Here is a 16,292-nt window from a genome sequence, read left to right as displayed (position 1 = left end):
CCCCAGACAATGCCATCAATTTGGTGACAGCGCATATATTGGTCAAAAATTGTATGAAATTATAACACACCTCAAGTGTTTCTCTTTATGGTTTGTAAATTATTTTGCATAAAATCATCACTACTCTCACTACAATCACATCACTACAATAATTATTACTGTTTTAACTCAAATTGTCTTTGGCACATATGGCCTGAAGGTACCTGAGAAATCTGCGTCAAGCGTCACAGCAAATTTTGCCTCCATTGTGCTCTAATTACTGCTTGCAGCTATATTTCTTACTATGCTCCTAATTGTGTCAAGACTTAACACATTAAAGGAACTACTTTTATGTTCTTTACATGACTGCTGTGTCCATTCCTATTTTAATGAGTTATTGATTATCAATTTATTTTTCTGCAGATGAGGAGTGTGACGTTGATCGTGGAGAACCAGGTCCTCCTGGACCTCCTGGGTTGCAAGGAGAAGTGGGACAGAAAGGTAAGAAAGAATGTGTTCAAGCATCTCAAGCCATTTGATTTAAGAAACAACTTAAAAGTAGATTTTAACCACGAGGAAAATCTACTGAAAAGATTTTGTTCCTGGAATAAACTGATACCACAAAAGCTGGTTAAATCAGAGGATTTTGCAAATGTGGAAGTTATATTTGTTTCCACATCTATTACAGTACATATCTTAAATGATTTAATTTTTCTGTGTATCACGACATGTAACATAATGAATCATATTTAGTGTATTGTAAAACTATATGGTAAGCCATATGATAACCCTATATTTTTGGGCTTACAGAATATTATACAAGTTAGTTCTGGTCCACCAATTTGATTGGACAAGCAGTGTTCCAAGAGTACTGATATTTAGTATAACAGCACTATTACATTTCACTATCTGTATCTCTCAGTTTGTCCGTGTTCACTACATATAATTCCAAATCTAGCAATAGTTCATTACATACTACACTTACTTCAGGCTGTCTGTCAGTCTGTGCTTTGGATGGCAACACGCAACGCTCTGTCTGAAGCTCTGAAGCTGAATCACAGCTATGCTGATATTGCTTCATTATAGTTTATGGAATAACCAATAACTGTTTTTAGTTGACTTTTTAAAATCTGTTTTGCTTTTCTCCTCATTTAGGTGACAGAGGAGACACTTGCACACAGTGCTCTGCCAGTGGACCTCCAGGTTTACCTGGTATTCAGGGGCCAAAAGGAAATCAAGGTAGTGTAACTTTGTATGTTGACAATTTAGGCAATGAATGAAAAACCTCACCGGATTTTGGTTCTTTATATTTAGATGATTTACTTTTGAATCATGTGAGATATCTGTAAAAGCTAGGTGTTATACTAATACATTTAAGGCATTTGGCAGATGCTCGTATCCAGAGCAACTTACATTTATCTCATTTATACAATTGAGGGCCGCTTGCTCAAGGGCCCAGAAGCTTGGCAGTGCTGGGAATTTGAACTCACAAGCTTCCAAACAGAAGGCTTAACCACTGTTGGGTTCAGTTAGACTAGACACACCCAGGCATGATTATTGCCAACTCTGCTGAGTCTAAACACCACGTAAATAGAACCTTTCTAGCAATTTGAAGTCACAACAACAACTTGGTCACAAAAACATGGTCTCAACAAGCAGCACATGCTGTGCTTAATTCCAGAAGAGTGGTGAATTTCTCCAAAATTGACAAATTAATCCTGAAAATCAAAAAAGAACCCATACAAACATCTATGGAACTGCAGGCCTCATGTGCCTCAGATAAAGCACATAAAGGCAAAGCATTCATCCAACTCAACAAACGAATGGCTTGACCAAAAGAAGATCAATGTTTTTGAATTGCCGAGCCAGAAAAAATCTGTGGAGTGACCTGAAGCGGGCTGTCCACAGGAGATGCCCTTACAATCTGATGGATCTAGAATGTTTTTGCAAGAAAGAGTGGGAAAATATTTCTAAGTCAAGATGTGCCATGCTGATAGCCAAAAAGAGTGAGTGGTGTAATAAAATCAAAAAGTGCTTCAACAAAATATTAGTTTAGCGGTGTGCACACTTATGCAACTCGGTTATTGTAAGATTTTTATTTTTATTTTTTCCTCTATACTTTATTTGTATACTTTGCAATTACACATTAAAGGTGAGAAAAGATCTGACATGTTTTATCTCAGTGTCATTCTTTTACTTCACAATAACCTGCCATTCTAACAGGGTGTGTAGACTTGTTATATCCATTGTATCTGTATTTGTATTAGTTTAAAATACATTAACTGTTTAATATGAATAATGTAATAATATTCGGTTATCATTTTTTAAACATAGGTTTCCATGGACAACCAGGTAGTAAAGGAGAAAAAGGTCAGCCTGGCACTCAAGGAGCTCCTGGGTTTCCGGTGGGTGATCAAAAACACATTTCTATATTTGACTTTGGATTTTTTATTCATTGTGCCACTACAGCTATAATCAAACAAAAAAACAATCATTAGCAGGTATACCTGGCCAGCAGGGTTCTGAAATGAATACAAAAATACTTTAACAGCTACTCCAAAGAATTGAATTGAAATTGAAGAACTTAAATTGACAAGAACTGGCAGATTTGGCACTTTGGCAAAGGAAACATAGGCAGCTGTCTATGGCATGATTTAGAGGTGGATGCCACTTTTGTATGACAAACCTTCAGATGTGTATTGAAATGATACTGCCAGTTCCAGAAGGACTACTGGTGTCCTCATTTACCACTCCCACTCATTCAGACACCAGCATAATTTAAGACAGGACCTTCAGGCAGAACTGATTTTCCCAGTGGACAAATTCAAACTGGACTGTGCCATTGGTACGTAGGGCACCAAATGTGCTGAGGCTGACACTGTGGGCTGATGCATTTAACAATTTTGTATATAATAACTGCATAATTAAAAAAAACCTTTGTCTTGTCTCTGAACCACAGGGGAACGACGGCTCCCCAGGTTTGATTGGTGCTCCTGGGGCAAAGGGTGAACCAGGTGACATCTATATAACCCCAGAGCTGAAGGGAGAGAAGGGCTCACCTGGGGTTCCTGGCAGTAGGGGATTACCAGGCATAGATGGATTACCTGGGAAAGATGGATGGCCAGGTCTACCAGGACCGAAAGGAGAGCCAGTAAGTACTAATGGCTTTCGCATCTTAAAAAATCAGTACCAAGCATTATATGAACTTGAGGTTTGATCACATCATCTTGGATGCATGTAGCTTCTTAAAGCTTATACTTTATTTATATTTGTGTATGTAATCTACAAACCATATTAATTCAAAGGCTAGAGTCGGTATTAAAGGTGACCGTGGCCTGGATGGCGAGCCAGGGAAGATAGGACCCACTGGTGAGAGAGGACCCCCAGGTCCTTCTGGAATCGGCCGCCCTGGAGAGCCTGGAGAAAAGGGCAGTCAAGGATTTCCCGGTGCTCCAGGAAGGCCAGGAACGCCAGGCCAGTACTTCAAACTGTACATTTGACATTAATTCAATTGTCATTTTGATGTACATTACATGAAAATTCATGTGTACAAAATACACAAACTTATTTTTTTAATTAATAATACCAGTCTCCCATTCTTGCAACAGGACCTAAAGGTGAACCTGGAAAAGGTGTAAGTTCACCAGGACCTCCAGGTCCACCAGGACCACGTGGTGAGACAGGATTGCCTGGCCTTCAAGGTAACTTAATACATAGCTTTTAATAATATGATTAATTATCTCGGTGTTCCAAAATGGTAAATTACAGGAGATAACTATATTAATATTTGCTCAAATAGATTTGGGTACATAGTTTTGTCTTCATCGTAATTGTTTTTCAATGCTGTAAATTCTTTTGCATTTACTTGGGGCGTTAGTTAAAGTGCTATGTTTGATTTCATTTCTTCTTAAGGTGAAAGGGGTTTTCCTGGAGATCAAGGACGGGCAGGATTACCAGGTGAAAAAGGTGACCCTGGCCTTCCAGGAATCGGATTTACAGGTCCACCAGGTCCAAAAGGTAAATTATAGTTCAGCTGTAATAAAAAGTGCTGCTTTAAATCTAACATTATGACAATAATCTACATTCATAATGCCAACATGATTTTCAGAAATGTCTTTCTGTCTCATTTTGTTCAGGTCATGCCGGTTTACCAGGTGCACCAGGATTCCATGGAGACCCTGGCAATCCAGGTCAGGACGGTTCTCCTGGACACCCAGGAACTCCTGGACAAAAAGTATGATTGTGACAGAAATATTTGATTTTGAAAGAGTGTCAAATTGTATGTGCAGACTAATTTGCTTCTGTTTTAATTAACTGCTGTTATTATCATAAAGGGTGAACCTGGCATTGGCCTCCGAGGACCCAAGGGCTCTATGGGTCCGCCAGGAGTTCAAGGGTTTCAAGGCGAAAAGGGTAATGTAGGAATGCCAGGAGTCCCTGGAACCGAAGGACGAACTGGACCACCTGGTCCTCAGGGTGTAAAAGGTACAATAAGTTGGTATCATTAGAGTCAGCATTAGATACCACGTACTGCATTACCAGAAAGTCAAATGGAACCAAAATATCTGTGATTTACATTAATCTCTCACTTCCAGGTGAAACTGGCCCTCCTGGATTCCCAGGTTTCTCAGGACCACCTGGACCCCCAGGACCCGGTGAGCCTGGACTACCTGGACTGATGGGACCCCCTGGAGAACCTGGTCCCTTAGGTAAGTTTCTCCTTAAGTAGGAATGTCTAAACTGTATATGACTGATAATACACATTGTATATATCGACACATGAAAACACTGATGACTGCTATATTTCTGTGATGTTGCAGGTCGTATTGGTGAAAAGGGAGAGAAAGGTCCCCAAGGTGTACCTGGTCCTCCAATGCCTGGTCCTCAAGGTGAGAAAGGCACCCCTGGTTTTCCTGGATCACCAGGGCCTAAGGGCTTTCCAGGGGAACCAGGAAGTCCAGGTATAGACGGAATCCCTGGAGAGAGAGGTGAGAGCTGTGTGATGCCCTGTACTTTTCTGTAATCATCTCTTCATGAACGCTTTGCTGTAAAAATTGTCAATGATTAAGCTTATTCCACTGTTGGATTTATTTATTTCTAGGTCCCAAAGGAGACATCGGAGTAATGGGAATTCCAGGGTCACCTGGACAACAGGGTCAACCAGGAGCCCCTGGAACCATTGGACCAAGAGGTAGAGGGCTTAAACTGTTTTTTACTTGGACTGAATGACCCAATTCTAAAGAGGTTTTTTGAGACACTGGTACCTTACTAGGACAGGGACTAACATATTCAGCCAGTCTTTCACTGATTCCTCAGCTGAATAATTTGTGCAGATTTTAACAAATAAAATGAAATAGTTTTTATTGGTTGTGCACATTACCTATGCTTAAAATGATCTTGACACTGGTAGGTGACCCTGGTGTTAGTGGGCCTAGGGGAGAGTTTGGTGAACAGGGCCCTAAAGGAGAGAGAGGAGATCCTGGTCTTCAAGGACCACCTGGTAATATGACTGATGTGGAAATGGAGCATATGAAAGGAGAGAAGGGAGACATCGGAGACAGAGGTTGGAGACTTGAAGTCCTGGTGCCATGCTGCATCAGTACGTACAATTACATATGTAATTGGTGAGTAAATGACATGTGTGATATCCGTTTCCAGGGGATCCAGGCCCTACAGGAGAGAAAGGGATCCCTGGATCACCTGGAGATCCTGGAATACCTGGAAAGGATGGAATGCCTGGTTCACCAGGAAAGCCAGGTAAAGTTCATGTCAGCAATATGTAAATATGAACTTATCAATTTCCCAGTTGCATAGTTCACCACAGTAGCAAAAGAAAATTATGTGACACTTTTAATGTCTTCGCTTTAGGTGAGAAAGGTGATCCAGGACTTCCTGGAAAACCAGGACCAGATGGACAGCCTGGAGTAAAAGGCAGCATAGGAGAAATGGGATTGCCAGGTACAAATGAAAATGCACAATGTGTAGCATGAAAATATGATATGTGGAGCACTAAATATGCTATGTATAGCACTCTATTAGCCATAACATGGATTGAGTAATTGTACTGTACTGAGTAATTATTTGATCAGTGATATATGATCTGGCTTTGTCATCTTGTTAAGTAAGAAATGTAAGAAAACTAATTCAAGTCAGTTGCTTCAATTGCATAGTGAAATAGTGCAGAATCCGGTAGGGCTGTCACAATCGATTATTTTGATAATTGATTAGTTGACCATTTCCCTCGATTAATAATCGAGTAGTCAGTATATTATGGCACCTTACAACCGACTTGTACAGACAATTGTTAACATTTGTTTTTTTTTTCTACCTAAGTGCTATATAAACATACTTCCCAGTAATTCCCAACAATTACTGTATTTTTATAATGTAGAATGTAAATACTTTTTTCCTGAACTAACATACAACAGTATCTGTAGCATTACTGTTTCTAAGGGAGACAAGGAAGAGAAATTAAAAATATCAAATTCAAAGTCTCAGTTTAAAATACCTAAATATTTATTAAATAATGTGACTGATTTGTTATTGCTAAGTTAAAATCATCCATTAATGAAAACAAAATATAGGCTTTAATGTTACAATGTTATACAAATGTTTGTATTTTCATAATAATAATAATAATAATAATAATAATATAATAGCATATGCTGGTTATTGTCAGAGGTGGTTATAGCATGAATAATAGTTACTCAATTAAAAGTATATGTAAGAGGCTGTGCTACACCACCAGTAGCCAGCAGAAGGTGGCAGCGGTGCACAGTGAGAGCGGCCGTGTGGGTGTAATCAGTTGCCCAGAATTCTCCAGGCTGATTAACTTGGATTGCCTGCACTTAAGGCCAGCCTTTGCGGCAGCCCTTTGTTGTACCTTTGTAGAGGGGTGACTGGTATGATATGTTAGGGCTTTACCTGCAGTAAGAATAAAAGGAAAAAGAAAAGGAAGATGGGAATAAAAAAGAATTAGAAAAGAAACTGAAAAGAAAAGAAGAAAGAAAGTGAAGGAAAGAAGGGACTGGTGAATTAAGGTGTGGCCAGGAAAAGAGAAAGAAGCTAAAAGTTAGGACACAACTAAAAAGAAGAGAGCCTGTTCCCATTTTGATGTTTTATTTGTTCCTATTTAGTAAGGAAGATTCCTTTGTGTTTGCCATTTTTGCAGCTCCTTTGTTTGGTTTTTCTCGACTCCATATCCATAGCCAATCCACCTAGTGGTGTGGTGGTAGAGCACACTCCTCTGAGCATGGAGATTCCCTGGTCAAAAGTGCACAAAACACACCAGAACCCTTCCCTAAACCTTCATCTTATCTATATATAAACCCTGGTTGCCCATTTATAAGCAAGCAGGGGTTTCTCACTCTGCAACTGGGTTCACACTGAACTGTCCTGTAACAGTATCCTTACTAAAAAAATACACAAGTAAAAATAGAAAGTATTAAAGAAGCTGTTACCTGATACACAGGAAGCGTGATGTAACAGACTGAATGTAAATAAATGTAGATTCAGAAGTATTAAGTTTCATTTCATCATACAGATGTAACTCTTCTGAATGAATGCTTCTCCTGTGTGCTGTGATGTGCCTATAACATCTAGTGTTATCACAGAGCAGGGTGCCAGATTCAAACTTTAGTCACTTAAAAGTAGTTAACACTGGATAACCGAACATAATTATAAATTCGCACAGACACAGTGCTTAAATTATAATTTAATCAAAAACAATGTTTCTGCTCGTGACTATAGAATTTGGTGAGGCGGGATGACATAAGGACATAACAAACAAAATTAAGTCTAGCAGCTTATTTAGAGCAGTTTTAGATGTACCTTTGTTCAACTTTGTTCGATACAGCAGGTGTGTTTTCTGTCATTTAGAGTGTGAGGCACACACAGAAGAGCTAATATCTTCAACCAGTGTTGCCAGGTTTCAGCAAAATTTCCAGCCTAACTACATCACAAAATACATGCAAAATACCTGAAACTAGACCAGAGAACTTGGGCATTAGAAAAGAGAGATACATTTTGACACACACAGTATGCGCTTACACTTTGTTTTTGCAGATATCTTGTTGGCCACTGAATATTTTTAAACTAGCCCAATTTGGCAATCCTATTAACTTTTCTGTCCCCTGCTTCTCCCCCTATCATGGGACGGCAGGATTCCTGCCCTAATGGACCTTTGTTAGCGCTTGTTGCAGTTACAATTTTTGACCACTAGATGCAGTAATAACTCACTGGATGCTAAATGGGGCAGGGAGCCCCACAATTGCGCATCTAGAAAGGCAAGCAAATGAAAGGAATCTGTCAGATAGCAATATTTTTTTTAAACTGTTGGTCGCTCAAAAGAGGTAATTACTATTTCAATGGAATTCAAGATGTATTTAGTTGTGAATGAGGTCTATGAAGATTAACATTTGTTAAATGGCTGACACATGTAGTGCAGCACCCCACCATATTCCTGTATGGATGAGCCACCACTGGTAGTGACCTATTGATATGTGGGTTTGCAGGATCATCTGGGCCAAAAGGCAGTAAAGGTGTTGCTGGGCAGCCTGGCCATCACGGGTTTAAGGGTGATCCAGGAATCAAAGGTGAAAAGGGAGAAGTAGGTCTGCCAGGAATAGGAATTCCTGGCCTCCCTGGTGAGAAGGTACATATTTATGTGCAGACATTATGTGTGTTGGTCAAATGCATGGGCATTACTTTTCAAATGTTTTCAGAAAAGAAAGTCTGCTTTAAAAATATTATATTAAAAGAGGTAGCTCAGACCATTCATTGAGATGTTTATGATGTGTACTCCCTGTTTCCTCTACATATAGGGTGAAATGGGCCAACCTGGTTTTCCTGGGGAGTCTGGACAAAAGGGAGTGAAAGGTTCCATGGGAATCCCAGGCACACCTGGAACAGCAGGGCCAAAAGGAGACATAGGCCCAATTGGTTACCCAGGCAAGTTCCATTTCTCTCTAATGTCTCATATGCTGGTTAATATACTGTAGCATAAAATACACTATATTGCAAAAAATTTTGGGACACCCCTCCAAATCATTGAATTCAGGTGTTCCAATCACTTCCATGGACACAGGTGTATAAAATCAAGCACCTAGGCATGCAGACTGCTTCTACAAACATTTGTGAAAGAATGGGTCGCTCTCAGGAGCTCAGTGAATTCAAGTGTGGTACCGTGATAGGTTGCCACCTGTGCAATAAGTCCATTCGTGAAATTTCCTCACTACTAAATATTCCACGGTCAACTGTTAGTGGTATTCTAACAAAGTGGAAGCAATTGGGAACAACAGCAACTCAGCCACGAAGAGGTAGGCCACGTAAAATCACAGAGCGGGGTCAGCGCATGCTGAGGCACACAGTGCGCAGAAGTCACCAACTTTCTGCAGAGTCAATAGCTACAGACCTCCAAACTTCATGTGGCCTTCAGATTAGCTCAAGAACAGTGCGTAGAGAGCTTCATGGAATGGGTTTCCATGGCCGAGCAGCTGCATCCAAGCCTTACTGCACCAAGTGCAATGCAAAGTGTCGGATGCAGTGGTGTAAAGCACACTGCCACTGGACTCTAGAGCAGTGGAGACGTGTTCTCTGGAGTGACAAATCGCGCTTCTCTGTCTGGCAATCCGATGGATGAGTCTGGGTTTGGTGGTTGCCAGGAGAACGGTACTTGCCTGACTGCATTGTGCCAAGTGTAAAGTTTGGTGGAGGGGGGCTTATGGTGTGGGGTTGTTTTTCAGGGGTTGGGCTTGGCCCCTTAGTTCCAGTGAAAGGAACTCTTAATGCTTCAGCATACCAAGATATTTTGGACAATTTCATGCTCCCAATTTTGTGGGAACAGTTTGGGGATGGCCCTTTCCTGTTCCAACATGACTGCGCACCAGTGCACAAAGCAAGGTCCATAAAGACATGGATGAGCGAGTTTGGTGTGGATGAATTAGAGCGGAGACTGCGAGCCAGAAGAAGAATGCGCTTCTAGAAGAATGGTCAAAAATTCCCATAAACACACTCCTAAACCTTGTGGAAAGGCTTCCCAGAAGAGTTGAAGCTGTTATAGCTGCAAAGAGTGGGCCAACTCCATATTAAACCCTACGGATTAAGAATAGGATGTCATTAAAGTTCATGTGAATGTAAAGGCAGACGTCCCAAAACTTTTGGCAGTATAGTGTAGCTTGTTGGTGACATGGTGGTGTAGTGGGTAGAATTGCCAGCCGCTTCATATCCACAGTTTCCCCTGTTCAATTCAGATCTCAGTGTTTTGCATACTTCCTTTGTGTCAGTGTGGGTTTCCTCATAGATTAGTTACACTAAATTGCCCCTAAACCCAGTGTTACTGGGGTAGGCTGCAGATCCACCACAACCCTGAATAGGATAAAGCAGTTAATGAAAATGAACGCTAGTGAATCTGATCCTGCCTTGGTCTTTTTTCCTCTCTTCTCTGTCTTAAAAATGGACTGTATTTTATTAATCCCATGTGATCCTCCATACCATAAGCTATCAGTAATGTGTCATCCATTGACACTCCTAAGTATAGTTCAAGATGGTGGTGTAGTGTTGGTCACACCATGATTTTATCATGCTTTGTTATCATAGATGACCAATTGCTGATTAACACTATCTTCGAAAGTTATGCCAATATTTATAAGGGGAAAGTTACACATATTCAGAGTCAGCTTACACACCTGCTTGAATTGCTTTTCTGTGTGCACCATTCAGACTTTGCAAGTCACCTATTTGTGGTTCACACCCAGAAGCAGTTGCCAAATTTTTCCTGAGTAGAAGTATAAGAGATGGGTTTTTAAATAATGTCTAGACCTCCAGCTTTAAACATTTAAACATAAGCAATTGCCTTTAAGCCCAAAACGATCAGGGATATAAAATGTAGACTGAAGAATGTAATAAAAGATTTAATATGAGTATATGAATTCAAAATGAAAAATTAAAAAGCCTATTATGAATTAGATGACAAGCATTCAAATAAACATTTAATAGGAATCTAGTATATTGTCAAAATGTTGCTGCATGAATAATCTGTGTGGTAATTATCGCATTAATCACAAGGTTTTTTTTTATTTTTTATTTAATAATGTAAAACAATATAATGATACTGTGCAAAAAAATTGGGTTAAGGGTCCCAGGTCAGAATCAAGCCTAAGCAAGACATACCTCTGTTTTAGGCAAACTCCACTCTGTGTTCACAACTCTCATGTAACTTCTGAATAGTGCTTAAGTCTGTAATTATATCTGAGGACTGAATACTGATGTGTGCCATTTCTGTTTTAATTCCTCACAATGTGCAATTAACTCAACATTTCATATGGCCCACTGAATGTACATTGCTTACTTTCATCAAATACAAATATTTTTGCTGTCTGAACAGGTAGCCCTGGGGTACCAGGTGAAAAAGGAGCCATTGGGTTACCTGGATTACCAGGGCAGCCTGGTCTTGAAGGACGGTCAGGTGGGTAAAAAGACCTTCTGATCATGGATAAATGCATAATAATTTTAAGCTGACATGTTTGTGTTTGTACGCTGCAACATTTACTTTATCGTGCAGTTATTTTGTTCATTATTCCAGTGTATGTCTCTTCTGAGATTATGAAGAAAATAACACACTTTCCAAGAACAGTTTTCTACAAGTACAGGTTTCTACATGTTTCTGTGTCCAGGTGAACCTGGTCTGCAGGGTCCCCAAGGGTCACAAGGGAAGAAAGGAGAGCCAGGAACAGATGGAGTCCCTGGAGCTGCTGGGGAGAGGGGTGAACCAGGTTGGTGAAAAAACATTGTTTTGACAAAGAAGAAGACTAGCTTGGAAGTGATAAAAGGATAAATAACCATGCAATATTTATGGAGTCTATGCAGATGCAAATAAAGATGTGAACATAACTATATATGTGAATGTTAGAAATATTGCAGAGATAGAAATTATACTTAAAGAATTAGTTCCAAGATTAGTCTGTAATTTTTAACATAAACAGGTATGTAGTACATGCAGTGAAAAGAAATTTGTTGATTGTGTGATTTTTCTTCTTTAGGCTTACCTGGTAGAGGCTTTCCTGGAACCCCTGGGCAGGCAGGCGAAAAAGGTCAGCTTCTGATCTACCTGGATGAATTGACAATTCCTAAACTACATGTGCATCATCTTGCACATAGGACACAAATAGAAAATACAGAAGTATTACAGTAACACATTAAGTCCACCCTTCCAGTGAGGTTTAGGGGTTTCTTCATATTAATATTTATAATATTTAAATATATATTTAAAACTCTCAATTTTCCAGTGTTTTTTTTTCTTTCTTTAGAACCATGGTTCAAAGCTCTTTTGGCACAAAATACCTTTCAGACAGAACACGTAGTAAAACTGGAAAAATTGGAAACAGTTTGCAGCCATATCAACCAAATCATCTGTTACTAGTACAGCCATTTATAGCCTAAGAAAATCCAGCAAATACAACGTACAATGGCAGCAAAATATTTCAGAATTTGGCCTGGATATTGAGCTGTTCTTGGTTTGTACTAGAAAGCTCCTCTTCCATCCTTAGGGGAAAAAGGTAACCCAGGTCCCCCTGGCATGCCTGGAAGCCCTGGTGTTCCTGGAACCAAAGGAGAGAAAGGCCTGCCAGGATACCAAGGTATTCAGGGTCGACCTGGTGAAAGAGGACTACCAGGGCTATCAATGGAGGGGACTAAAGGGGAGAAAGGAGCTCAGGGAGAGCCTGGAGAGCCAGGTAAACCTCTTCTGCTTTACTATGGATTAGAGACACTGTTATAGTGAGTAGTCTATATAATAGACCAATGTAGCAATATAAATTAAATCTAGTGGATAGTATAATTTATTATTTTTTTCCACATGTAGGGCAGACTGGTGCTCCAGGTCCATCAGGTGTTCCAGGTAGTCCTGGAGCTAAAGGAGAGAAAGGAGAAAAAGGTTTCCAAGGCATACAGGGTCCTCATGGTTTGAAAGGAGATAAAGGTTTCACTGGCCAACCTGTAAGTTAAATTTGGTGCAGAAGGCATAAAAATTTTTTAAAATGGAATTCAACAAGATCAACAACATATTTCATAATTGTGTGTTACGTGTTATTCAGGGTGAACCTGGCTTACCAGGCTATCAAGGACTAAAGGGTGAAATGGGAGCTCCGGGCCTTCCTGGCTTCCAAGGTGAGAGCTATAATGAAGGTTGAATTGAACAAATACTGTAACTAATTATGTCTGTATTGTTGTACTTGTCAAATCTGCAATAAATAACAAGGGATAAGAGATTGAATATATTCTGCTGTGTTTTGTGCTGGACGATAACAGTACAATGCGATTTAGCATTTCAGAAGAGCAGAAAAATAGGCATGCTTATTATTTTGTTGCTCTTTTTGTATCAATTTTGTGTCATTAAGTATTGCTAATTAACTATATATATATATATATATATATATATATATATATATATATATATATATATATAATTGCATTGCAACATGTTTTTCTCAGGATTAAAGGGTGAGAATGGATTGACTGGTTTCAAAGGAGAGATTGGTGATAGAGGATTTCCAGGGGCTAAAGGTAAGTGGAATAATACTATTTTTATAATCTATGAATGCTGTTGGGTTACTACTGCATGATAAATACTATTATGTACACATTTGGCAATTAACATTTTTTCAAGTCTGTCTTATAAATAATTTCTTTCATGATAATATGTAATATTCTAGGTAATGATGGCCCTCCTGGACCTCCAGGACCCAGTATCTTTATAAAAGGAGACATTGGTTTGCAAGGACCACAGGGTCCCCAAGGTTTACCAGGGCCTCAAGGGAATCCTGGACCAAAAGGACAGCAAGGTAAATGATCTTACAAGCAAACATTGTTAAGACAAAAACAGTGCTTCAGAAAACCATATTGAATATTACTTACTTATGACTTGTGTATCTCCCTTTCTCTCATTCTCTTACCTATTAAGGATTGATTGGTATACAGGGTATTAAAGGAGAGGATGGGGTACCAGGATACAATGGGTTTCCGGGCGCTAAAGGAGAACCTGGGCATACTGGACCCTCTGGTATATGAGCTTGCATCCTCACAATTTGTGCAATTTTGGCCACGTCACACTCTCCCACTGTCATTTGTATTTTACTCTGCTTCCTTTAGGATCCAGAGGATATCCAGGCCCCCCGGGTCCTGATGGTATCCCAGGTCAGGTTGGCCCTCCTGGACCCTCTTCCATGGACCATGGCTTCCTAGTGACTCGGCACAGTCAGTCCATCGAAGTGCCCCTGTGTCCACAAGGCACCACTCTGATCTATGATGGGTACTCCCTCCTGTACGTCCAGGGAAATGAGCGATCCCATGGCCAAGACCTGGGTCAGTGTTGCACAAACATTCTCACTGTGGATGAAGCAAATTGGGGACCTGCCAAATAAATAGGAAACTATATAATTAGATATTTCCAAATGAATAATCAATTGCTTGCCTTTTTCACAGGTACGGCCGGTAGCTGCTTGAGGAAATTCAGCCCCATGCCATTCCTCTTCTGCAACATCAACAATGTGTGTAACTTTGCTTCTCGTAATGACTATTCCTACTGGCTCACATCTCCTGAGCCCATGCCTATGAGTATGGCTCCTATCACTGGCGAGAGCATAAAACCTTTCATCAGCAGGTCAGTGTGTTTCTGTGTCCATGTCTGAGAGTGGGCAACTGAATGTCTTGGTGTAGCTAGCTGTAGTGATGTTTGTGTGTGTGTGTGTGTGTCCTCCCATAGATGTGCAGTGTGTGAGGCTCCTGCCATGGTGATTGCTGTGCACAGTCAGACTGTAGCCATCCCACCCTGCCCTCACGGCTGGATATCTCTGTGGATTGGTTATTCCTTTGTCATGGTGAGAGAAAACAGCAAACACAGGGTCAATTCTGGATTATGAATTTATACATGTAATAATTGAGCTCTGAACAATGAAGTGCTGATCAATGTGCCATGCTTTCTGTCTTTGTTTCAGCACACCAGTGCAGGTGCTGAGGGCTCTGGTCAGGCTCTGGCCTCTCCTGGCTCCTGTCTGGAGGAGTTCCGCTCTGCTCCCTTCATTGAGTGTCATGGCCGCGGCACCTGCAACTACTATGCTAACTCCTACAGCTTCTGGTTGGCCACCATCGAGGATAATGAGATGTTTAGGTAGATATTTGCAAATTCTAATATTCTTCCACTCTTAATATATGCTGGAAAGCCCTCTAAATTCAACTCTGAAAATTGGTTTTCGATAACTGCATAGAACTACATCCTTCTTTACAGATGCAATTTATTCCATTCCATTTATTCCAGAACAGATCCGTATTTGGTCCTAATATCTAAAGTAAGCCAGAATTGTTATCATAATTGCACCCCTGGGAATTTAGGATGAAAGCAAATGTATTTTTTCAGTCACTAGAGGGCAGCAGAACACTCGTTTATGCAAATGTTGTATAAATCTGTAAAGGGCTGGAACAGGAACATGTTCCATGTTCCATGAACTTCCATGGTTCAGTGCTTATATCTGATGACTTAGGTTATTAAAGCCCTTCCTGAAGCTGCCCATGATGCAATACAATGTGATTATCTTAATGAAATTTCAATTTTTCTGGCTGTGTTTGAGAACATCATGAGAAAGGAGTGTTATTGTGGGCTAAAGGCATTCATTTGCTTGCACAAATTAATTGTCTCAAAATGAATGTTGTGTTTTGACAACAGCTATTACATCAACTCATGTCAGAAACATTTATCAACTATCAGTCATTAAATACCAATCTATGCATGTTTGTAAACTTCCACCTGTGATGACTGTACCTTTATGCCAATGAGGTTTGGTATACACAGTGAGCAAAAGACATTTAAAAGCTGTAATGTTAATAGGACAGCTAGATTTTGGTTAGAAGGGTGAAAGATCCAGACCTTTAGATGACATTGAAAAGATGACTGTTGTGGTTGCATACATTAAACTTAATATAGCCTTCAGAGGATGAATAATTGGGATCCAAATCATGGCAGACTAGGGTGTCAGATTAAAAAGGACCCACATCCTTTTATACATAATTTCAGTCTGGCCAGTCTGTAATGGATAATGGTCTATAGTCAGGTGGTGCTTACTGGGAATGGTGTCATGAGAGATCGGAGAGATTTTGACTCTTATTTGCTCTCTGTAACTTGGAAAATGTGTATATCGGAGTGACTTCTTCCAAAGCTGTCACATTCTGCTAATTGTCTCTCAATCTAATATTAGCTATCTGTCTGGCTGCTTTGCTGTGTTTTTGATAATTCAAGCTTAAATTCCCTTGATTAATTTCCATAT

The 16,292-nt window shown here is 40.0% G+C and overlaps 1 protein-coding gene across 2 annotated transcripts in view; it reads left to right on the top strand.

Moving 5' to 3' along the window:
* col4a1 (collagen, type IV, alpha 1) overlaps positions 1-16,292 on the top strand; it is a 45,669-nt gene that overhangs the window by 27,391 nt on the left and 1,986 nt on the right. The window contains exons 22-51 of one of the 2 annotated variants that reach the window (XM_026910153.3): positions 403-480; positions 1,135-1,218; positions 2,314-2,384; positions 2,939-3,130; positions 3,285-3,453; positions 3,588-3,680; positions 3,892-3,996; positions 4,116-4,213; positions 4,314-4,464; positions 4,575-4,688; positions 4,800-4,967; positions 5,081-5,170; positions 5,390-5,542; positions 5,638-5,736; positions 5,848-5,937; positions 8,493-8,632; positions 8,802-8,928; positions 11,363-11,443; positions 11,652-11,750; positions 12,018-12,068; positions 12,525-12,710; positions 12,839-12,972; positions 13,071-13,143; positions 13,468-13,539; positions 13,689-13,817; positions 13,937-14,035; positions 14,125-14,337; positions 14,458-14,635; positions 14,738-14,852; positions 14,970-15,142. In XM_026910153.3, coding sequence (XP_026765954.2) covers positions 403-480; positions 1,135-1,218; positions 2,314-2,384; positions 2,939-3,130; positions 3,285-3,453; positions 3,588-3,680; positions 3,892-3,996; positions 4,116-4,213; positions 4,314-4,464; positions 4,575-4,688; positions 4,800-4,967; positions 5,081-5,170; positions 5,390-5,542; positions 5,638-5,736; positions 5,848-5,937; positions 8,493-8,632; positions 8,802-8,928; positions 11,363-11,443; positions 11,652-11,750; positions 12,018-12,068; positions 12,525-12,710; positions 12,839-12,972; positions 13,071-13,143; positions 13,468-13,539; positions 13,689-13,817; positions 13,937-14,035; positions 14,125-14,337; positions 14,458-14,635; positions 14,738-14,852; positions 14,970-15,142 — 3,625 coding nt within the window. Of the gene's footprint in view, positions 1-402; positions 481-1,134; positions 1,219-2,313; positions 2,385-2,938; positions 3,131-3,284; positions 3,454-3,587; positions 3,681-3,891; positions 3,997-4,115; positions 4,214-4,313; positions 4,465-4,574; positions 4,689-4,799; positions 4,968-5,080; positions 5,171-5,389; positions 5,543-5,637; positions 5,737-5,847; positions 5,938-8,492; positions 8,633-8,801; positions 8,933-11,362; positions 11,444-11,651; positions 11,751-12,017; positions 12,069-12,524; positions 12,711-12,838; positions 12,973-13,070; positions 13,144-13,467; positions 13,540-13,688; positions 13,818-13,936; positions 14,036-14,124; positions 14,338-14,457; positions 14,636-14,737; positions 14,853-14,969; positions 15,143-16,292 lie in introns of both variants that reach the window. The other variant, XM_053233961.1, reaches the window with a different exon arrangement.

The sequence above is a fragment of the Pangasianodon hypophthalmus genome, chromosome 5 (assembly GCF_027358585.1).
Source record: "Pangasianodon hypophthalmus isolate fPanHyp1 chromosome 5, fPanHyp1.pri, whole genome shotgun sequence".
In the NCBI taxonomy this organism is placed as follows: Eukaryota; Metazoa; Chordata; class Actinopteri; order Siluriformes; family Pangasiidae; genus Pangasianodon; species Pangasianodon hypophthalmus.
Note: the sequence above shows the minus strand (reverse complement) of the source record. Positions and strands in the feature narration are given on the sequence as shown.